This window comes from Hyperolius riggenbachi, chromosome 1 (assembly GCF_040937935.1).
Source record: "Hyperolius riggenbachi isolate aHypRig1 chromosome 1, aHypRig1.pri, whole genome shotgun sequence".
Lineage (NCBI taxonomy): Eukaryota > Metazoa > Chordata > Amphibia > Anura > Hyperoliidae > Hyperolius > Hyperolius riggenbachi.
This window is the reverse complement of record NC_090646.1, coordinates 113,038,402-113,062,830: the sequence shown is the minus strand read 5'-3', so window position 1 is coordinate 113,062,830 and position 24,429 is coordinate 113,038,402. Positions and strand designations below refer to the sequence as shown.

The 24,429-nt window shown below is 42.4% G+C and overlaps 1 protein-coding gene and 1 long non-coding RNA gene across 2 annotated transcripts in view; one reads left to right on the top strand and one right to left on the bottom strand.

Annotated features, from left to right (window-relative positions):
* LOC137564463 (uncharacterized) overlaps window positions 1-14,168 on the top strand; it is a 71,085-nt gene extending 56,917 nt beyond the window's left edge. Inside the window, exon 4 of the long non-coding RNA XR_011030607.1 lies at window positions 14,098-14,168. This is a non-coding gene — a long non-coding RNA (uncharacterized lncRNA). The remainder of the gene's footprint in view (window positions 1-14,097) is intronic.
* The window catches only part of TBC1D19 (TBC1 domain family member 19), a 193,265-nt gene that overhangs the window by 93,541 nt on the left and 75,295 nt on the right, over window positions 1-24,429 (bottom strand). The window contains exons 12-13 of the mRNA XM_068278357.1: window positions 18,898-19,010; window positions 2,322-2,396 (exon numbers count right to left, since the gene is read on the bottom strand). Of these exons, the coding sequence (XP_068134458.1) occupies window positions 2,322-2,396; window positions 18,898-19,010 (188 nt within the window). The remainder of the gene's footprint in view (window positions 1-2,321; window positions 2,397-18,897; window positions 19,011-24,429) is intronic.

Genomic DNA, 24,429 nt, shown 5'->3' with positions numbered 1-24,429 from the left:
TGTTTGTAGTAAAACTACACCCTAAAGCATTTTACATATACAAATACATTAGTTTTACACAATAAATTAGCTCATTACCTCCTACACTCCCCAATTTATTTTTTTTAGGAATTAAAAAAAAAAATACAAAAAATACAATAAAAAAAAAAAAAACATAAATAGTTACCTTAGGGACTGAACTTTTTAAATATTTATGTCAAGAGGGTATAAAACTGTTACTTTATAAACTACGGGCTTGTAATTAGGGATGGATGCAAAACTGAAAAAAATGCACCTTTATTTCCAAATAAAATATTGGCGCCAAACATTGTGATAGGGACATCATTTAAACGGTTTTATAACCGGGACAAATGGGCAAATACATTTCATGGGTTTTAATTACAATAGCATGCATTATTTAAAAACTGAAAAATAATAATTTTTTCCCACATTTTTTCCTATTTTCCCATTAAAACACATTTAGAATAAAATAATTCTTGGCATAATGTCCCACCTAAAGAAAGCCTAATTGGTGGCAAAAAAAAACAAGATATAGTTCATTTCATTGCGATAAGTAATAATAAAGTTATAGACGAATGAATGGAAGGAGCGCTGAAAGGTGAAAATTGCTCTGGTGTTCAAAGGGTAAAACCCCTCAGTGGTGAAGTAGTTAATATTTTGTTTCAACTATGTATAAAAAAATGTCAACACTGTTCTGCATTTATTGTATGTAGCACTGACACTTCCTACAAACACATTTCATGTGACAATTCATGACAGGAACTGTTACTTAAAGCGGTAAAAAACCCTGACATAATATTCAATAAAAACATGTTTTCGCACTTTTTTTTATGCCATACGGTTATCATATTTGCTTTTGTGCATAAGTATTAGTATTCATTTAGAAATTATACGTTCACAAAGTACACTTTTTTTTGCTCTGAAAGCTGACTTTGCATTTTATTTATAACTGCTTTATTCATGTTCTAACAAGCAGAAATGCTTTCTAAATTGTCTCTGTTCAGGGGACCCGGCAGTGTAGGAGAAATGTTTATTTACATTCCTCACTTGATACAATTAAACACAAGATAAAGAGAATCTGTACTCTAATATTCTTACAATAAAAAGCATACCATTCTATTCCTTATTTTCTCCTGTGCCCCTCTGTGCTGTTTCTGCCACTCCCTGCTGCAATCCTGGTTTGTAATGGACAGTTTTAGCAGTGTTTACAAACAAAAGACTGGCTTCTAACCACTGTATCATAGGCTGAGAACTAGCTTACTGTGTGACTCATGCAGAGCTTGGAGGGGGTGTGTAAAGCTTCTGCCAATGACAAGCAGTGCTGCACATTCCACACTTTCCAGCCTCAGCCCGACAGACACGACAGAGGAAAGGAGATAAGATTTATTACAGAGACAGTGCAAGTAGGAAAGGCTGCAGTAAGACGGGACACATTAGAACAGGTATAGGAACTTATAGGATAGAAGAAATAAGGCTTACAATTTTGTTACAGAGTCTCTTTAAGATTATCTACAACTTCTGATGTGTCCAGATTTCGCTGCACTGAACTTTTAAGTCCAGTGTGTAACCCTTTGAATGCTGTTCTAGTAAAAAAAAATGCCTGTTGTATATAATGTGCTGTAAATAATCTATTAGAGCAAAGAAGAAATGCTGGGTTTCATTCCCCTTTAATTGAGCTCATAATCTAATCTAAAAGTCTAATCTAACCCAACAGTCTTCTGTTCCTTCCATAGTCACACCCTCATATCTGAACACTTTTGTTCTAAATATATCAGCGTTTGTTTATAATTGTTTGTACTATATGTACTATATGAGGTGGTGGTCCCCTTTAGGTGGTGGTTTCCACACCTGGGGGAGGTACATCACACAGTTTAAAATGGGCACACCTGACGCCTGCAATTAAGATATGACTAAGGACCCACTATTGCCCTACATGCATCAACTTGGTCTGTGATATCCAGCTTGTACTAATAAAGACATTTTATAGCTTTACACTGTGAAATCAGCGGTCCTTTCCTGGAGCTATATTGACTGTAGAAGGTTTTGATTTCCCGTGGTACCAGCTTCCCTTTAGTGGTAGGGTGAAGTCCCCAGATTGCTGTAACACTTGGTCACCATGTTGTGCATGCTCCTGCAATGTGCCACATGACTGCACCCACGTACACATCTGCCTACAGATGTCTGGATGAAATTGCAATAATATGATTTTCCTTGCCAAGTGTGCTTTCTGGCCCCACCTTCCTGCGTCTGCAAAATATTCAGTCACGTGAATCTGACGGAATAGAAATCTTTTCAGAAAATAATAAAACCAGATTACTAACCTTGTAAATCAGGCTGTCGGATAAAAGGTCATGCTGAATTACATTTGATTTAAGCTGCTCATAGTACAAGATGTCCTAAAAATGGAGAGACACAAAAACAGGAAGTATGAAAAGAGATATGCTGACTGCACAGAAATTATATACTATAATGTAAAGTGTGATCTGTTGTGGATGTTTATGTCACTGTAAACAGATGATACAGTAAAACACACCATATAACAGTAAAGGGGCCCATACACTGGTCGATTTCAGCCATCGATCGTTCGATTCTATAGAATCGTTCGGAAATCGATTCTATCAAATCGATAGATCGATTTGCAGCCGTTTTCAATCGATTTGATCTACCTGACAGGATGGAAAATCTAGGTCGATCTGCTGCTGGCAGCAGATTGATGGCCCATAGAGTTGCATTGAATCTAATGGTCTAAACATGCACATAGATCGATTTCCAATAGATTTTATTCTGAAATCTATTGGAAATCCATTCTTAGTGTGTGGCCCACATCAGATAGATTCCTGTTAGATTAGACTTGACTGGCATCTGACAGAAATCTATCGGATGTTCGAATCTGCTGCAAATATATAAGTGTATGGCCACCATAAGTTGCCATGGACAAAAAGTAAAGGTGGCAAATATTTATTAAGGGAGAGTAAAGTAGAGTACACACAAACACAAACACAAACACACTGCTTGGCACCCAAAGGGATCTCTTAAAGAGGAAGCGACACCCATGCTAACCTAGAAATAAAAAAACACATATTTAAGTAGATAAATACTACTTCTACTTATATATCAGATGTATTGCACTGTCCACGTTATGATTCCTGAGAATTTTATAAATGAGAAGCAGAAAATCCTATTCCAGGCAGTGGCCATTTTGCCAAACTAATGCTGACATCATATCCTCCCTGACTCTTGTTTTCCCCCCATCCCTTCTCTTGCTCATTGTGTATTCATTACCTGCCCTCCTCCCAGAGTCTTCAGACACTCCCACTGAGGTGTATACTAGGAAGTGCACTGTCTTATGTCATCATTGTGCGATTCAGTAGTGATGCATTGTGGGAAACCACGGTTGTTCACGTAAAGCTGCATTATTACACATACCTTCTGTTTTGAGAAGGCAAATTAGTGTTGTTATTAAGAAACAGGGGCTTTTGTTTTCTTTTAGTCCCCTATACCTGCCTAGTAGTTTTGGGTCACCGAGCTGCTTGGGTATTCTGTTGCACTGGTCCAGGACCTATCCCATAGAACCATATTAATCTTTGCCATGCACTGATAAGGATTAAAAGTCAGATTAACCACTACCCACCTGCCTGTTGTTTTAACCACTTGCCGACCGCACACTCATACCGTGCGGCGGCAAAGTGGTAGCTGGAGGACCAGCGACGCAACTGTGCGTCGCCAGGTGCCTCCCTAATTAATCAGGAAAGGCCGCTCGCGCGAGCGGCCGTTTCCTGTTAGATCACGGAGCGGGTCTCCGTGAATAGCCTGCGAGCCGCTGATTGCGGCTCGCAGACTAAATGTAAACGTAGGAGACATTTGTCTCCTTTGTTTACATTGTACGGCGCTGCTGCGCAGCAGCGCCGTAAGGCAGATCGGCGATCCCCGGCCAATCAGCGGCCGGAGATCGCCGCCATGTGACAGGGGACAGCCTGTCACTGGCTGCACAGGACGGATAGCGTCCTGTGCAGCCCCGATCACCGGGGATGAGCAGGTAGGAGAGGGAGGGGGGAATTTCGCCGCGGAGGGGGGCTTTGAGGTGCCCCCCCCCCCGCAACATGCCAGCCAGGAGGAGCGATCAGACCCCCCCTGCACCTCATCCCCATAGGGGGGAAAAAAGGGGGGCGATCTGATCACTCTGCGTGCCAGCTGATCTGTGCTGGGGGCTGCAGAGCCCACCCAGCACAGATCACAAAAAATAACGCTGGTCCTTAAGGGGGGGGGGTAAAGGGTGGGTCCTCAAGTGGTTAAAACACCCTGTTGGTCACTCTTAATGGACCACAGGACATTTTAAAACCTACTCCCCGCCGCTACCATCCATCCATGAGCCCGCACTCCCTCCCATGGAGAGTATCGGTCGGAACTCACAGAGCCGCAATTGGTGAAAGGGAAGAAGTTTTCCCTGAAACAATTAAAGTGCCTGTAAGGCAAAGATCATGGCTTCAACGAGAAGCCAATAAGCTTTGCTGTAACTAGAGATGGCCCGTACCGCAAACTTCCGCGAAAGTTCGGTTCGCGCAAACTTTTCAGAACCGCAATAGACTTCAATGGGGAGGCGAACTTTTAAAACTAGAAAAATGTATGCTGGCGAGAAAAGTGATGGAAAAGAGGTTTCAAGGGGTCTAACACCTGGAGGGGGGCATGGTGGAGTGAGATAAACGCCAAAAGTCCCGGGGAAAAATCTGGATTTGACGCAAAGCAGCGTTTTAAGGGCAGAAATCACATTGAATGCTAAATTGCAGGCCTAAAGTGCTTTAAAACATCTTGCATGTGTATATATCAATCAGGGAGTGTAATTAGAGTACTGCTTCACACTGACACACCAAACTCACTGTGTAACGCACCTCAAACAGCTGTTTGTGTAGTGACAGCCGTGCTGGACTGGTGCGCACCATGGCCAGAGTGCAGGCCGTGGCGGTTTTCAGCCCATATGGTCGCCGGGCTGTGGTAGTTCAATGATAGAACAACAGTGACTGTCAGGTAGGTATATGCAGTGATGAGGTGGGTGCACTCAACACAACAGGTAGGTATATGCAGTGATGAGTATTACAATGTGCACCTGTCACACACAGACAGATACCGGACAGGCAGAGTGACTCTGCATGCACTCACGTAGGTAGGTGGGTGCACTGTGAACAACAGGTAGGTATATGCAGTAATGGGTATTACAATGTGCACCTGTCACACACACAGGTAGTCATTGAATGTGCTGGGCCTGGCAGTGGCACACGCAGTATGAATTATCAAGGCTGTCTATGCAACACAAGTGTCAGTGGGACACACACACAAAAATAGATCACAAGAACAAGATCAGCTCTCAAAAGAGCTGTTGTGGGGGTGCTTTTTTAGCAATAAGAATCAGCAAGGAGCAAGCTAACAAGCCTACAAGAGCCTAACTAATCTTTCCCTATGAGAGAGTCTGCAGCAGCTTTCCCTTCTCTCACTATTGCAGGAACAGGAGTGTGTATGATGGCCGGCGCTGCCTGTCTTTTATAAGGGGGGAGTGGCTCCAGGAGGGAGTAAAGCCTGATTGGCTACAATGTGCCTGCTGACTGTGATGTAAAGGGTCAAAGTTGACCCTAATGGTGCATTATGGGGGCGAACCGAACTTCAGGAAAAGTTTGCGTTCGCTGGCAAACGTGAACCACCAAAGTTCGCCGGGAACCGTTCGGGCCATCTCTAGCTGTAACAGCACTGTCTGAGAAAGAGTGAGTGTGAGGACATCTAGTGGTAAAACAAATTACACACGTAAGTAAAAATACATGTTTTACACTACATTTTACACATTGTAAATTAAATAAAAATAAATTAATAACTCCTTCCCCCCTCCCAAGCTCCCCCATAAAAGACAGCATTTAAAAAAAATAACTATTTACATATTCGAGAATAACTTTTTCATACTGCTAGAAAGTTGGCAATTATTCTAAAGAACAAAAGAGAGCTTTGTGTTTTATATGACTCAGCGCTTGTGTTTATCATTTTTGTTTTCCTATTTAGAAGTATAATTGTATCATTTTTTTGTATAAGTATTGCAGCCAGGATCAGACCTCCAGTAACTGCGCACGTCCCTTTTTTTCCTCATAAGATCTACAGGCAGACACAGCTTCCCATAAATTGTCTCCGTGCTCTTCAAGTCTCTTTTATGATTAGTGTCACACATGGAAGAAAGTGATACGAGCCCAACGCAAGTTTTGTAATTTCCTAAAACCACATGCAGGTTTTTCTGCTGATCGGGTTCTCTTTTTGTAGACCACTCATTTCCTGTAACGTGCTCCTGCACTTCTCTGGTTAATTCTAGAGAGTCTTGAGACACAGAGGTTCAGTTCACGATATTTCTTTGCATTCTTGTTTTGGATTATTCCTTATGATAGGAAGATAAGTGTGGTAGTCTGGAAATACCTCAGAGTAGCTCTGCTATGGATTTATATGAGGGCAGAATGTTGGCTAGCAACTAGCATTCTCTCCTTGCAGCGCTACAGTCCCAAGACCTATTCCTAGCCTTGACACTACACTACTGTGTTTCCCCTAAAGTAAGACAGCCCCTGAGAATAAGCCCTAGCAGGAATTCCTAGCATGCTTCACATAGAAGACTTCCCCCGAATTTAAGCCCTAGGAGCAAGCCTGCATGACCCCAGCAAGTCACACTCAATACAAAGCCTGGATACAGGAGAGCAGCAGTATAATGTGAAGTCTACAGTCCTGTATATGTGTCAGGCAATTATCTGTGGTGATAAGCATCAGCAGCACTTCACCTCTTCACCTTTTCCCAGGACACACCTTATCCTATCATAGCTCTGGGGAGCCTGACAGAGTTCTCTGGGTGCAAGAAATAGACTCTTACCCACATGATCAACAGAATCAGTTTCTTGTAAGTGAGAGCCAATATCTGCAAACCACAAGCTCTGTGCATGCTGCTTGTGTTTCAGCATGGCATGCCGTATAGTTGCATTTTGCATAATAAGACATCCTCTGAAAAAGAGCCCTAGTACATCTTTTGGAGCAAAAATAAATATATAAAAGACAGTGTCTTATTTTTGGGGAAACATGGTATCTACATGGAGCTTTTAAGTGATATTTAACCACTTCTGCCCACCAGCAATTTTTACATATCAACGCTGCTCCCATTCATTCACCAATAACTTCATTACTATTTATCACACCTAAATGATCTATATATTTTTTTCAGGACAAATAAGGCTTTTAGAGGGCAATATTTTTGTTTAGTAATTACCTTACTTTCCATGCATTTTAAGGGACTTACGGGTCAAAATTAAAAAAAAAGTTAAGTACCTGCTTCAAATTTGAACCCACGGAGGACGCCATCCGTGCCTTCCGTTTACTTCCGCCAGGTCCCCGTTGTTTTATCGCCCCCCGGGCAGCCTCACATAAAATGGGCGCCGGAGCTGGCCGCGGCTGCGCAGTCCGCATAGACGCGAGTTTGGCTGCGCAGCTCTAGGGCCTCCCCCCCCCCCCCGATCCACGCTACAGGCTGTCTCCTGTGCGTGGATCGGGGGGAGGGTCTAGAGCTGCTAAGCCGCACTCGCGTCTATGTGGACTGCGCAGCCGTGGACAGCTCCGGCGGCCATTTTACTTGAGGCATGAGAGCCCGACATGGGGGGAAGCAATTAAACAGTGGGGCCCAGCGGAAGTAAATGGAGGGCACGGATGGCATCCTCCATGGGTTCAAATTTGAAGCAGGTACTTAACTTTTTTTCTTTTTATTTTGACCTGGTAAGTCCTTTAACCATTTCAGCCCGCGGGGATTTTTCACCTTATGCATCAGAGCAATTTTCACCTCCCATTCATTCACTAATAACTTTATCACTACTTAGCACAATTTATTGATCTATATCTTGTTTTTTCCGCCACTAATTAGGCTTTTTTTGGGTGGTACATTTTGATAAAAATTATTTTTTTATAAATGCACTTTAACAGGAATATTTAAAAAATGGAAAACATTCATTATTTCTCAGTTTTAGGCCATTATAGCTTTAAAATAATACATGCTACCATAATTAAAATCTATGTATTTTATTTGCCCGTTTGTCTCAGTTATTACACCATTTACATTTTGCCCCTATCACAATGTATGGCGCCAATAATTTATTTGGTGTATTTTTTCAGTTTTGCGTCCATCACTATGTACAAGCTTATAATTTAAAAAATGTTCGTAGTATAACCCCTTCACATGCATATTTAAAAAGTTCAGACCCTTAGGTAACTATTTATGTTTTTGTTATTGTTTTTTTTCCATTAAAAATTTTATTTAGGTAATTTTTTGGTGTAGGAAATAAACAGTTATTTTAAATGTTATAATGTGTGTAAATTGCCTTGAAAAATATATGTAGATGTAGTTTTACTATTTGGCCACAAGATGGCCACATTGAGGTTTTTTTGTATGTCCTCCTCGCTTCCCAGAAGGAGGACGGAAAACGTTTTTTTACTTAGAAAGACCACGGCCTCTGATAAGAGACCGTCAGTTTTTCTGCTGGGGACTTAGATCAGTGATCGGGAACCATGTTCCCGTTCACTGATCTCAGGGCTACCAGGGAACAGCATGGGGGCACGGGGGAGCGCCCACAATCACACGCGGGAGCGAGCTGAAGCGCGACACTGCAGGAGAGCAGCCACCCGGACGTGAGGATCACGTCCGGGCGGCTTAAATGATTAAGGAGAAAATAAAGGAAAAATAGGAAAAAACACTATTTCTCCATTTACATCCATTATAGCTTTACAATAACCGGTGCCAAGTACAGCATAAGTTAAACCCACACATTTTATTTGCATATCCATCCTGGTTATTACAATGTTAAGAGTATGTTCTTAGTACAGCAGAGATGACAGCCACATGTCTGGAGACTGTTCTATCCTGGAGTCCTCAATCTCAGACCCTAGCTCCCAGGGTAGCGCCATGAAAGCTGTCCTCTGTAACGTCAGATCGATAAACAACAAAACAGCAATCATACATGATCTAATAGAGTCTTCTGATCTGGCCTGCCTGACTGAAACCTGGCTTTCTGAACCAGGTCGCTGCACCCTGGAGGCCGCCGTGCCAACAAACTATTCCGTGATATACTGCAACAGGAAAGAACGCAGGGGTGGGGGGGTTGCACTTTGCTTTAGATCAGCTTTGAAAATCAAACCACTTACCGTAGGACCTACCAACCTCTTTGAATGCTTGGGGGTGCAACTTTCAGCTGAGAATAACATTAAGATATTGCTGATCTACCGCCCACCAGAAATAGTCTCGGACTTCCTTAAAGGGAATTAGAGAGGAATGGGGGGTGAAAAAGGGAAAAGGTTTTATACATACCTGGGGCTTCTTCCAGCCCCATAAGCCTGAATTGCTCCCACGCCGCCGTCCTCCGCTTCCTGTTTCCGCCGGTACCGGGCCCGTCAATTCCGGCGGACGCGGCCAACTGTCTGCATCACAGGGGCTCCCTCCATACCCTTACGCATTGCGGCTGCGCAGTACACAGCGGCAAGCGTAAGTGTATGGAGGGAGCCCCTGTAATGCGGATAAACAGGCTACAGGAATAATGCGGCATTGATGGCATAGTTCTTCAGTGGTTCCAATCCTTCTTGAGTGGCAGAACCCAAAAAGTGTCTATGGGGCCCTTCCTGTCCACCCCTGTACCACTTAAGTACAGGGTACCCCAGGGCTCAATCCTCTCTCCCCTGCTTTTCACAATTTACATGTTACCGCTTAAAAAACTAATCCAAAAACATAGCCTAACATACCACTGCTATGCAGACAACACCCAACTATATCTTTCCTTAAAGCCTGGTGTGACAGACCCAACTCTAACTATAAACGCCTGCTTACGTGAACTACAGCAATGGATGAATGACAACTGGCTGAAACTGAATGCAGACAAAACTGAAGTCCTTCTGATCGGAGGGCAGCGCAGGACAACAAAACAACTTAACTTGCAGTCTTCACCACTGGGAATAGGAGGCACGGATCTACGCAGCTCTGATCATGTGCGTAGCCTGGGAGTTCTAATTGATGGGGATTTAAACTTCAGAATTCACATCTCTGCTGTGGTGAAATCATCCTATTTTCACCTTAAGAACATCGCAAAAATCAAGCACCTCATCCCCCCAGAAGATCTACCAACTTTAGTTCATGTCTTCATTACCTCCCGACTGGACTACTGCAATGCTCTCTACACTGGCCTTCCAAAAAAGGTCTTATACCGCCTACAGCTAATACAGAATACTGCTGCCAGACTGCTAACCAACCAACCCTGTCACTGCCACATAACGCCAGTCCTGCACTCCCTTTCACTGGCTACTTATAGAATGGAGGGTCCTATTCAAGATCGGCCTACTGACATTTAAATCCCTGAATAATCTGGGCCCTGGATACATGAAAGATATGTTGCAGCTGCATAGCAATCCCCGCATTCTCAGATCCACAGGTTCTAATAATCTAGTCATACCCAGAGTCCACTTGGAAACTTTTGGTCCCAGAGCCTTCTGTCATGCTGCCCCTACGTTTTGGAACTCCTTACCTCAACAGATCAGGACAGCTCCATCCCTGGACGTGTTTAAATCCAGACTGAAAACCCACCTGTTCAGTTTGGCATTTGCAGAAATATAACTTTTGTTGTGTGAATACTTCATCCTACTACCAATTACTGAATCTGAGAGAGCCTAAGCGCTTTGAGTCCTATGAGAGAAAAGCGCTATAGAAATGTTATTGTATTGTATTGTACAATGTATGGTGACAAAATTATATGTTTTTTGCTTTCTCATTGTATCACTATCGATGATTACAAGATCTTAATTTCAAAAATAATACTAATATACCCTTCATGGCATACATATTTAAAAAGCCAAGTTCCTAAGGTAACAACATATGTATTTTCTTTTAAATTCTGTAGCTTTGTTTTCATTGTACAAGTTTTTTATTTTGGTACAGAATTTGTGAAAAATGTATTGCTTTTGATTCAGTTTGTCACTAAAACACAAGGCCTCAACCATAAAAAACACTCAAAAATCTATACTACTACGTATCACTGTTAAAATGTTACCACAAATGTCTTGTGTAGTTTTGCTAAAACTTTCCCAAGTTTGATTTCATAATTTTGAAGATTACTTTTTATCTTTTGATTGAGTTTGTCCCTACCTTTTTTTTATGTGACTTGGGTTCAAGCTTTAAAAAACACACCAAAATGTATACTACAATTTGCTACGGTTAAAATGATACCACATGTGCCTCATTTAGTAACAAACTGGTGGTGCACTCTCCACAACTACACTGGCAGTAAATATACATCCTACTACCCTGCTGATCCTCTTCCTCTCACACTTTTAGCCACAGACATTGAACAAGAATGCAACTGGTAAGGGAAATAAATATGGCAGCCTCCATATTCTTCTCACTACAGTACATTTTAAGTGAAAACAAAGTGGCGAGAAACTATTGCATCTATCCTCCTACTCCTAAAAAAATGACTTTTAGATATCCCACAGTTTTAGGTTATATTTAAAAACTTAAAACAGCAGATTTATTATTTTGTTTCAGTTGAATGTAACAGTCAATATATTAACTATTGACCTTTTTTTATCTATCCTCTTCTGGCAGGGAGCTGGGTTTCCTAGAGCAAAATATTTTATGGCTGTAATTCCTTATCAGTAGTCCGACTGGGTCCCGACTGGAAAAAAACTGTCAGTTGCATAGTAGAATATTAACTCTTTCAGGCAGAGAAATAAGAACAGGGGGCCGCTGATCACGGTCATGTCCATTCATTCCAAGCATTGCGATTGGGTAGAGGACCACTCGGTCCTCTTCCCCAATCACAGAACATGGAGTCCCGATGGGTAATGGTGGCGGTAGCGGCGCACACACGTGCGGAGCAGTGGCGGGAGCGAGCGACTTATTAAAACGTCCTGTTGCCATTAACAGGCTCAAACAGAACGTTTCAATAAGTCAGTTTGCCATTAACTGGTTAAAGAGGAACTTCAGTGAAAATAACAATGAAAAAAGTGCTTAATTTTTACAATAGTTATTTATAAGTGATTTTTTTAGTCAGTGTTTGCCCATTGTAAAATATATTCTCTCCCTGATATACATTCTGACATTGTGGTAAGAGATAATGCATTTTTGGCTACTAGAAACAGCTGTTATTTCCCATAATGCAACAAGGGTCCTACAGTCTAATGTCAGCACCCTGGTGCTGACATCACACTGTGAGAGAGGTTTCACCACAGCGGCCCCTGATGATCTGTTAGAGAAAAGGTAAAGATTTCTCATGGGAAAGGGGATATCAGCTACTGATTAGGAGGAAGTTCAATCCTTGGTTACGGTTTCTCTTTAAACGTCTATAAGAATTTGTCACAACACAAAGATCAACTGAACTTCCGTTGACTATTGAGGCACTCTATTGGACATAAAAGACTTTAGAGGGTAAGGTTGAGGTGAACTTCTCATTCGGAGTCAAATTAAAAGCGCAGAAGAGGAGACAGAAAATCAATAATAATAATTGAAGGTTGTACGTATGCTCGGATGCACAGCTGCGCTCACACAACACAACCAATGCACTAAGCCACTGCCCACACTAAGCCGCCACCCACAACTGCATGGAAGCAGCGGGGGGAACTGGAGGTTGTGTGCACTCGGGGGGGGGGGGGGATTGGCAGGGCATCAGGGTTGTGCACTGGGAAAGGGTTGGCAGGGCATCAGGGTTTTACTCATTGGAGGTTGCAGCGCAAGGCAGGTGGTCATTGGGTTTTATGATTCTTTAGAGAAGTGGGGGGTTTCCTGGTAGCATGAAAGTAATGTTCTGCTATTGACACAACAGGCAAATAAATGCTATTGCATCTTTCAAAGACATTAAAGGAATACTGTAGGGGGGTCAGGGAAAAATGAGTTGAACTTACCCGGGGCTTCTAATGGTCCTCCGCAGACATCCTGTGCCCGCGCAGCAACTCACCGATGCTCCGGCCCCGCCTCCGGTCCACTTCTAGAATTTCAGACTTTAAAGTCTGAAAACCACTGCGCCTGCGTTGCCGTGTCCTCGCTCGTGCTGATGTCACCAGGAGTGTATAGCACATGCCTAATATGGTCTGTGCCTGCGCAGTACGCTCCTGGTGACATCAGCGGGAGCGAGGACACGGCAACGCAGGCACAGTGGTTTTCAGACTTTAAAGAGTAACTGTTAGCCCCCAAAGTGAAATTCAAATCTCTATAGCAATGTTTTATTTAGTATTTAAGTGAGCCAAAAAGCCAATGCAGAACTTAAAAATCAATGTAATTTTTATACTACGTAGCCTTTTGGACAAGCTCCGGACGCAAAGCCGCATATCAGATACTGCTTCAGCATGCAGAGCATGCCTATGTCTCCCCGACCCCCCTTTCCCCCCCAGGACCAGGTGCCGATCTATTCTCACATCAAACATGCACGTGCATCGCTCACATGTGACTCGGCGGCGGCTGCTCTGCAGTGGCGGCGCTGTAAGTGCTCCCGCTCTCTCTCCGTGTCAGAGCAGTCAGCTGTTTGATGTGAGAATAGATCGGCACCTGGTCCTGGGGGGGAGAGGGGGGTCGGGGAGACATAGGCATGCTCGGCATGCTGAAGCAGTATCTGATATGCGGCTTTGCGTCTGGAGCTTGTCCAAAAGGCTACATAGTATAAAAATTACATTGATTTTTAAGTTCTGCATTGGCTTTTTGGCTCACTTAAATACTAAATAAAACATTGCTATAGAGATTTAAATTTCACTTTGGGGGCTAACAGTTACTCTTTAAAGTCTGAAATTCCAGAAGTGAACCACAGGCGGGGCCGGAGCATCAGTGAGTGGCTGTGCGGGCACAGGATGTCTGCGGGGGACCATTAGAAGCCCCGGGTAAGTTCAACTCATTTTCTCCCGACCCCCCTACAGTGTCCCTTTAAGCTTAATGTAACTCTGTTTACTAGTTAGACTCATAACAGGGCTCTGTAAAAATGTGTTTGATAGCCTCATAGCATTCATATTAATACATGGATGAAATCAGCTACTTACAGGAGGCACCATAACCATGCTGACAGTTGATGTGTGCTTACTCAGATAGGCTTGCTCTATAGACGTCAAACAGAGGGCACCGCCTGAGAAAGGTGGACATTACTAACAAAAGCAGGTAATGCATTTCACTATTTATTTATTTTTGTCTTGGATGTCATTCACATGGAAACACAGAAAGCAACAAAAACATATCTACTATAACAAAATTGTTCACCTGCCCTGATTGGTGATTTGGCTGTTCACAAGCACAAGAAATAAGCAGCAGTGTTCTCCCCAGCAATTTTTTCCAGCAGGGTGGCATGAAAAAGTAGCCGGGTGGGGCGGAATGAGATAATGCAGGGCTGGTGCTTCTGTGAGTAGCTCTGCTTACAGCATAGGAGGAGGTGAGCCAGTGATAGCCGGGTGCTCATCAAAACTAGCTGGGTGGAGCATCCGGCTAAAAGAGCCTGGGGAGAACACTGAGCAGGATAGACAGTAACAGAATCTACAAACCTGACAGAGACTTTAACTCCTCAACTATCTACCCAAAACCAAAAGAAAACGTTTTTTTCTGGAATTCCATTTTCCACAAAGTGGAACCGAACTCTTGCACAGCACACAATGAAAAGTCTTTATTCCATATACTGTTGCTGAAGAAATGCACTTCTCTGTGTTCTGTGTATACAGATCAAGGGCTTGATTCTGCTAACTGTTAGCACACCCGTGATAAACAATAAGCATGCGAAGTGCCATGCGAGCATCTTTGAGTGCGCAAAGTTTCACACCCGAGCGATAACTTCCGTTTGCGCGCAATAACGTGGCCTTTGTGCGCGAACGAGTGCACGATCGTGCGCAAAAGTCAGCATTATCGTGCGCAACCGGTTTTTACCGCATGGGAGCGGAAACTTTGCGCCGCAAAGAAGGGCGCACGACACTTCGCTTGCTAACTGTTTAGCACGGGTGTGCTAACAGTTAGCACTCTTTAGAGAATCAAGCCCCAACTGTTTAAAGGGAACTAAGCACCTTTTCTTTCACTGGAATTTCTCCTGGCATAGAAGCTGCCATGTTCCCCCCTCTCCTTCTCACAGTCCTTATTTATACAAGTCAGAGATGCTATCTTGACACATTGACACACACAATCTCTTTGAAGAAACTGTACTAATTACCCACCCCCCTCTGTTGATGAAAAGGTATTGTTTACTTCTTGGTGATGACTACAATAAAACAATTAGCTTCCTGAAATCTCTACAGCCAGGGATGGACGGGCAGGCCTGCTGAAGTTGGCTAACAAAACTACTTTGAATGTTAAAAAAAGGTCAAATGGAAGTTTATTTTAATAATGAGACATATTGTTGGCATGCATTTGTCATGTGTTATTGAGATGCCCTGGGTGCTAAAATAGTGCTCGGTTCACTTTAACTAGTTCTTATCAGCAGCTGTGAATAGACTGCAGGAGAGCTCTTCCAAGACAGCTATCGATAGAGTAAACACTGAGATGTAAGCCTTTCAGTGCCTTCTACAAAACAGAAACCAAGTAAAACCAGTTTTTATTTTAGGATTTCCATAAATGTAATGAAGAAAATGTTTTTCCATAAAGGTTACAATGCTGTGGCTAATCTTAGAGCAGATAGGAAATTCTGTGTTTTTAGTTTTACTTTAAGAATCTGGTTTCACAGAGTAAGATGCAACTTTACTGGACATTTCCAGACATACTGCTGAATATAGACTAAAACTGTCCTGGTCAACCATGCAAGGGACTCAGGACAAGGGAAGAGTGTAAGTGATGAGACAGCCAGAGATGAATAACGGTACATGAATCCTTTTCTGCTCTGCATTACTACTTGTTATCCTTCTGAGGATCAATTAATGTTGGAACAGCATGACAATAAAAGTTGCCAAAGTTAAGCAATGGTTCCAGCTGATTATTAAATTAGCCCCGAGAGACATTCTAAAGATAACGTATTGGCAGAACAAGCTGCAGGGCATTCTGTACTAGTCCGCTAGTAAAGTAATTAACAAGTCGATTGTTCTCCCGCTGCGGACATCCAGCACAGAGACATGTTCTCAAAGCGGGAGATTAAGCGAGAGAAATGTCATGTGCCCTTTCAGTCTCAGTGACAGTCTTTCAGTAATAATGAGTCACCGGTTTTTACTGTGTTAACCTATGCACATACATGTAAGATTTTCATTTCCAGAGATGATCATTCATGATTGCCTTAACTAGCAATTCTAGCAACAGCACGGGTGTCACCTAATGCTGCTGTCTGAATTTTGTTCAAAATGAATGACTATTGAAATTGCTTGTTGCGGCAGAAATTATAAGTATAATAAGAGTTTTCAGTTTTTTCTGTCTGTGTTTTCACAAAATTCTTCCTTTGAAGTTGATCCAAAGTTATCAAAATCATCAAAGCAGAAAGAAATCGATTAATCCAGCTAAAATGTGGATGGCAAGCCTTTGGGCCCGTTTCCACTAGCCACCACGAGCGGCGGCACTTCCGGGTCTGCGGTTACACAGATGAATCCCAGAAGCTGTGCCATGCACGGCTATGGGATTCGCTGCCTCCCGCATGAAAACTGATGGCAATGGCGGTCGAATCACTAGGGCAAGCGATTTGGCCAGCGGCACCAGTATTTCCTATGGCAGAGTTGCCCCGCGCGATTTGCCTGCGGGGAAACTCTGCAGATTCGGCCCAGTTTCTGCGCTAGTGGAAACGGGCTCTAAAAGTGAGTCTTAAGCTAAGATGGGAAAAAAAATAACCTGATACTCACCTAAGGAGGGGGAAGGTTCTGGGTCCTATAGAGCCTTCCCGTTCCTCCTATGGTGCCCACCTCCCAGTGCTGGATCACCCGCAGCTGGAGACTTTGGCAATCTTCGGGACCCCTGAAGATGGCTGCTCTATACTGTGCATGCGCAAGCACCCATTATCGTGTACCTGCGCAGTACGGAGCGGCCTGTCTTCAGGAGCACACGGGCTCCTAAAGATTGTTGAAGCCTCCCGCAGCAGCGGAAGAGAGCAGTCTCCGACCCATCCGTAGGAGACTGCCAACGGGGGTCATAGCGCTGGAAATATAGGAACAGGAAGGATGTGGAGCTGTCCCCATCTTTAGGTGAGTATCTGCTTGTTTGATTTTCTTTTTTCTATGTTCCCTTCAGACTCCCATTAAGGGCTGAGGCCTACTAGAAATCGCAAATTAAGCACGTAAGTTTTTTTGTAGTAATATAACGGCGTTTTTTTTAGGCCGGTTGCACAGCTAATGTTAGCGGTGCAAGCACCACATTAATCAGCCTTCATATTATTATTGCTTTATTTTTTTTTACTTTCAATTTTTATTAAAAGTTTTTAAACAAATACAAACAATGAAAACTGAGGGTACATCCATAATGTGGTTTTATTATTGCTTTATAAAATGCCAAAATATTCCATGGCCATGGTGCAGCGATAGGGTCATATGCATAGGCCCACCCCTCGGCTAGTGACGTACTCCCTGCTGGGCAGGAAGTACGTCACTGGGCTTACCATCAGTCCACACATGCGCGCCATGCTCCCGTTGTGCACACTTACTGCGTTGTTAACTTGCATGATTGCATTACTGCATTGTGTTTTGGCAATTGGCATACTTCTGACACACGTATCGCTTGAAGTGTGCAATTCCCCATAGCCTTTGCAGCAGGGATGCGGCGGGGGAAAAGTAATGCGGTGTGAGTGTGTTGCTGCAATGCCTCTGTAATAGTTGTACAGCTTTTTGTATTTTTCAAACAAGGATCAGAAGAGTTCGTAGCTTGTTCATTACCAGTAAAAAAAAACCAAAAAAAAAAACCACACACACGGTAACAGCTTATAGCAGGTCATACCAGTATCTTGAAAAGCTAGATGAAATAAATAATTCCGAAATACAGCATTACTGTTCGAGACCTCATTTTACATCACTTAAGCATGCTTAGGTAAAAGTATCCTGAAGGTGCATACACATATCCAATTTCGATTGGCCAATCACTGGTTGAGGGTCAACAGATCTTAAATCTTTATATACTGATACTACATGGAAGTGGTAAAATTGGCCAAAGAGTGGCAAATCTAAATTGGATGTGTTACAGGGGTAAGGACATTTTTGGAAGGATTGTTTCTACTAGTGATACCATTTGGGAGAATGTATTGTACTTCCTGAACAGAAACTGCAACAAATAGAACCCTCATCACATTTTTCATACATCCTGCTTTTGATCTCTCCTATGACCAGGGTTCAAAGCAAAGCTATGGAGGCTTTGAATGACAGGAGATAAGGAAGAAAATAGCCCACTGAAGACACAGACAACAGCAAAAGCTCATAAGAGGGTCTATCAACTTTCTTTTCAAGCTGCGCAAAGAAAACTTATTTTAATTATTATTTGGCCTTTAACTTGCTAGGTTAATTATCCAAGCAGTTTTGCTGGGAATACACCATGAGTTTTTTGGGCAAATAGATGGCTCAATAGATAATTTCCAACAGGTCCAATCTGATTGTGTTCGTTTTTCTGATTGATTTTCTCATATAAATGAATCGAAAATGATCAGAAAAACCATCGAAAAATAAATCTGCCCAATGAAAAACTCATTGTGTATTCCAAGCATTAGACTTCAGTGTTAAAGGCGGTTGTCCTTGTGCAGCTTGATAGCCCCAAAACTCTCAAGCCATAGGTTGGAGGTATATATTTTAGGCATGTTGATTCTTTTTCTGTTTCTTTGACCCAATATATCAATTTCAAGCAAATTTGTAATGGAAAAAGGAAAATAGAATTACTGAAGAAGAAGCGGTCTAGGTTTCCAAGTAACCTCACCTCTAGTCAATGTACCTCTGCTTTCGTAAATGATCCCCCTTGTATCTCACCTCTGGTTGGCTGGAAATATTCAGCATTAAAGTCCATAATTCAGCACGGAGAGCTGTGGGACATCCCTGGCGCACATACTGCTGAGCTGCAGCACTGTCATGTTCTTCCAGAACTGGGAATAAAAAATGGCCATAAAATATTACAAGGTCAAAAGCGTCATACAATTATTATTTTTTTCATCCTTTTTCTTCCAAAAACCTTATGGATAGTAAAATTCTAGATAACGCAGCAAATGTCAGACCCTTATGTTATCCTGGGTATTAGGGGCTGGGTACACTAGTATTAGGCCTTGGGTGATAAATAGGTCAGGTTACTTTGAGGTTTTTGATGAAGATTAGGTTAGGTTAATAGTTAGAATTCAGGTAAGAAATAAAGAGTATCTATACCTTTGCTGCTCATATGCTTTTCTTGACAAGCAGGAGTTTACAAAGACAAAAAGACAAAGACAAACACTTTTCTCCTGGCGGACTCAAAGCGCCAGAGCTGCAGCCACAAGGACGCGCTCTATAGGCAGTAGCAGTGTTAGGGAGACTTGCCTAAGGTCTCCTTACTGAATAGGTGCTGGCTTACTGAACAGGCAGAGCCGAGATTCGAACCCAGGTCTCCTGTGTTAGAGGCAGAGCCCTTAACCATTACACTATCCAGCCACTACCTATTTATAGGTAAAACATGGGTGAAAAACTCATACTTGCCTACTAAAGCTCCTTGACCATATTCAGCAGAGCCCCGGTTATCTGGGACTCTAACCAGCAGTCACAACCAACCAGAACAAATTGCCGGCAGTACTCACAGTGGAGAAGGACAACTTCTTAGGCTGTTTGTGGGCACTGCTGTGATTAAAGAGGAACTGTAAGTTTGCAAACCTATATAAATAAACATACCACATTGATCCTTGTCATGTCCTTGCCCCCTCTGTGCCTTCTTAGCTGCTCTCCACCGCTATCCTGGCTATAAATCAACAGTTTTAGAAACTGTTGATAAACAAAAGAGATGGCCGCAACCTCGGAAGTGAGCAACTGTGGAAGTGAGCAACTGTGCTCGTGAGTTTTGCTCACTCAAGCATGTTTGGAATGTGACTCCCGAGTCCTCTCAGCTGTAATTCTGAGCCTGTGTCTGGGCTCTGCACTCCTCACAGCTTTTCTGGTAGTGACAGCTCCCTCAGGCTCACAGACACTCTGTGAGTAATACACTTCCCCATTTCAGAAGAGGCAGCTCCTTCCTGATCTCCCTCGACAAGCCCTGACAAAGCAAAGAAAAATGGGTACAGTGGGGAGAAGGGGGAACTATAAGAGGCTGCAATAAGACACACCACATCAGCACAGGTAATGCTACATGTAGGATATTTAAAATGAGGGTGTACATTTTGTTACAAAGTCTCTTTAGACTGGGTTCCATGGCTCCCACAAGGTTAATATACTTTTGATTACTATATTTGTACATGAAACACTGAGTTCATGGTATGTATATAGAGTGGCTTATAGTACTGTATTAGCTAGGCCCATTTTTGACATTAAGTCTCAAGCAACCAGAAAGCACACTTATCTGGCATCAGCCAATACCTACTGGTGGCGGATAACTGGGACTCTACTGTTATTGCTCTTCCAGCCCACCCCTTCATCTGCTTGTGACATCACTCCAAAACCTCTAGTGTGTGTGCAAGCTGTGGGCAGAAGTCTACACTGCCTGGCAACCAACCCCTCCTTCCATAAATGATGGGCATGTCACTTTTTACACCTAGCAGTGAACATTATATGGAAGAAGACTGCACTGGACAGATCTACTTATTACAGTACACAACAAGTACTTTGGGGGAAGGGGGGACTGGAGGAACACTATTGCACAAATAATCAGGCCCCAGTGACCCCATAGGGAGTAATATGTGTGTCTTTGATTAATATCTTTTGTTTATGTTAAATATCTAAAGTAACGGTTTAACACAGTTATTTGAGTAATATATTTATATTGACTATAGTCTACAATATGTTATGTGGTGGCTGGATGGTGTAATGGTTAAGGGCTCTGCCTCTGACACAGGAGACCAGGGTTCGAATCTCGGCTCTGCCTGTTCAGTAAGCCAGCACCTATTCAGTAGGAGACCTTAGGCAAGTCTCCCTAACACTGCTACTGCCTATAGAGCGCGCCCTAGTGGCTGCAGCTCTGGCGCTTTGAGTCCGCCAGGAGAAAAGCATGATATAAATGTTATTTGTCTTGCCTTTGTCTATAAATGTACCCTAAAATAGTATTTAAATCTATTGACAGACTTGCATCAGCAACGGTAGCGCTGGTGTTTTGACTGATCTCTTCCTTCTCATTAAGCTAGCAGAGCTGTCAGTGCCTTGTCTTGTATTCCTGCCATTGACAGACACATGGACCAGTGGTCCTTAACGGTTTTACAAATCATGACATCCTGCTATGAAGTCATATCACTTTGAGACAGCACAACATCATATCAGCAGATCTTGAAATAACCATCATATCATAAAAATATAAAAACGTAAATGTGTTATCTTCTTAAAAGGCTGTCTGACCATGGTGGGCTTGCTTACAAGATTTGCAGTCTAAACTTACTATTTGGACCAGGTATACTAGTTTAAAAACATATAAGGACCAGGTCATGGTCGGACCAAACACTCGTAACTTGTCAAGAGCACATCAAATTAGTGAGATGACTAGTGCTAGTTAAAATCTATTCAAGAGTACATATTATGTGCAGCTGAGTAACATGCATAGTCTGGTTTACTTCAGTAAAGGTATGAAAAGCCATGACAAACCTCAGAGCAGTCAATGCAGCCTTCTTGGTAGCAGAAATTCTAGGGCTAGATCTGTCAAGCGCATCAATAACGGTTAAATTAAAATCACCTACTGTCAGTAGGACATCATATTAAATTGTAATTTTGATAAAGGAATACTGTCAAAGTTTCAGTTTTTTCCTGAACACTTATTAGCAGGCATAATGATACGTAGTGGTAGTAAAAGAAGAAAAAAAATCTGTCACCTTACCAGACAATGTATATGGAGTGCTAGAACAGTGGTGTTGGGTGGCGGGCTGTGCACGGCAGCAGGAGTCCCTTCCTTTGCACTGTCCTACTTGTGCAGAGGGGCTTTTGACTGGTTGACATGGATAAACAATCCGTCTACTCACTGTAGTGAGAAATCCCTGCCCGCCCACAAGCCTTTCTCCTGTCAGTGCAGTCCATCACCCTACACCATATACATGGTCTGATAAGGTGACAGATGTTTTGTTTTTTTTCTTTCACTACCACTATGTATCATTACTAAGACCCTCCTGCCTCCTAAAGGGGTTCAGGAAAAAACTAAAACTTTAATAGTGTTAAGCGCAGTACTTGGGTATAATGTGTGCCTGGCGAATAGAGGTAATTGCATCATTGCATTCCAGCGGATCTGGAGGTGTGTTTAGCTTCTAAGGGTACAATGGTTAATTTGCATATATTCAGCAGTGATGCACTGGGAGACATCTCAAGCTCACTCCAACCTGAATTATCGCAAATTCTTTCTGTTTTAAGAAAGCAAACTTTTGTTTTTCTTAACATCTTAGTAAGGGGGCTTTTAGGACCATTGTAGTCCCTTACACACTCCAATGAGTTCTGGGTCACCATGAGCTTGCTGGTTAGTCTGTACTTCTGGCTGAATAGAGAACCTACCATCTGCATCGGGGGTATGTGCTACATATGTTAGTGGGAATGATTTGTGGAGTAAAGTGAGAACCCCCCCCTCTAAGCTTCTTAATCTCTGAAACCATATAGAAACTAGAATAGTTTTTATGAAAATATTTTGATAACAATTTTTTTGTTAACACTTGCTGGGCAAGAAAACAGAATTGGATTTGAGAAAATTTCTCAGTAGGTCAAGTACTATATGTACCTATGTTTTATCTCATCAAGTCACATGTTGGTTCAGAGCAGAACAATTCAGTGCTTTAAACTAGGCATTGTTTAGCTCAGAATTGTTAATTTTTGTTGTTTACAGTAAATACAGAAAACAATTTCTTAGTAGAACTAGTACAGCACAGTCCCCAGTATCTGACATCGCGGGGATCGCCTGGTGCAGACACATGTGCTTGCCAGTAGCTTGTGCAAGAGTCCAAATAAGCACAACATCTCCTCCAGCTGCAGGCAGAATACTCACCGAGCCTCCACTGATCCTCCAGCGATGTCCTGCATCATCTCCCGAGCTTCTACTGTGTTTCCCCTAAAATAAGACCTCACCGAAAATAGGCCCTAGCTTTTGTTTCAAGCATACTTAAAATATAAGCCCTCCCCTAAAAAGAAGCCCTAGCTAAACGGGGCACTTTTAGTGTATGGGGAGGTGTGTAGTTTCTTACCGCACCTCCCTTGTGACTGTGTCCTGGTGAGTATTTTTTTTTGCAGCGCAAACCCCCCAGAACTCCCCAAAACAGAGGGCCGGTCCCAGCTATCCTTCAGACATCCAGTTAGTTGAGATTTCCAGTTGCCTGAATTCCAGATGACTCTGCTGTACTATTTCTATGCATTTTTTCATCATGTCACATGTCATTTCAAGTTAAAGAGACACTGAAGCGAAAAAAAATATATGATCTAATGAATTGGTTGTGTACTATGAATAATTACTAGAAGATTAGCAGCAAAGAAAATATTCTTATATTTTTATTTTCAGGTATATAGTGTTTTTTCTAACATTGCATCATTCTCTAATATGTGCAGATTGCACAACACTCAGCATTCAAAATGATTCTTTCAGAGCAGTCTGTGAAGTAATGACCTCTCCTCTAGCAGAGGAAAAGTAAAAAATTAACTAACAGTTGAGATAATGAAAGTCAGAAAACAGCCCTCTCCACGACTTTGAAAATCGTAGAGCTTAATGGCTTTTTTGCATAGAGATAACAACTGGAGTTTCTTAAATCTTCCTGTACTGGAAACAATTAGACTGATGTATCTGATCTTAATGTTTTATTTCTTAGCTGTACTACACATACAAATCATAATATCATAATTTTTTTTTCGCTTCAGTGTCTCTTTAAAGAGAGACCATGACCAAGACTTGAACTTCATCCCAATCAGTAGCTGACTCCCCCTTTTACATGAGAAATCTATTCCTTTTCACAAACAGATCATCAGGGGGCGCTGTATGGCTGATATTGTGGTGAAACCCCTCCCACAGGAAACTGTGAGGACCATGGTCCTGGCAGTTTCCTGTCTGTGAACCATGTTGCATTGTAGGAAATAGCGGTTTACAACTTCCAAAAAAGCAAGCAGCAGCTACATCCACTGACATCACCTGCCAGCAATAAAAATGTCATCATGTGTCAGAATGTAAATCAGGAAGAGGACCGCTTTTACAATGACTAAATCATTTATACATAATTATTGTAAAAATGAAGCCCTTTTTTAATACATTATTTTCACTGGAGTTCCTCATTCACTTTAAAAAATAACTGTTACATGCTAGTGTCAGGTACAAGAACATATAAGGGAAGATACAGTGGGTTGCAAAAGTATTCAGCCCCCTTGAAGTTTTCCACATTTTGTCATATT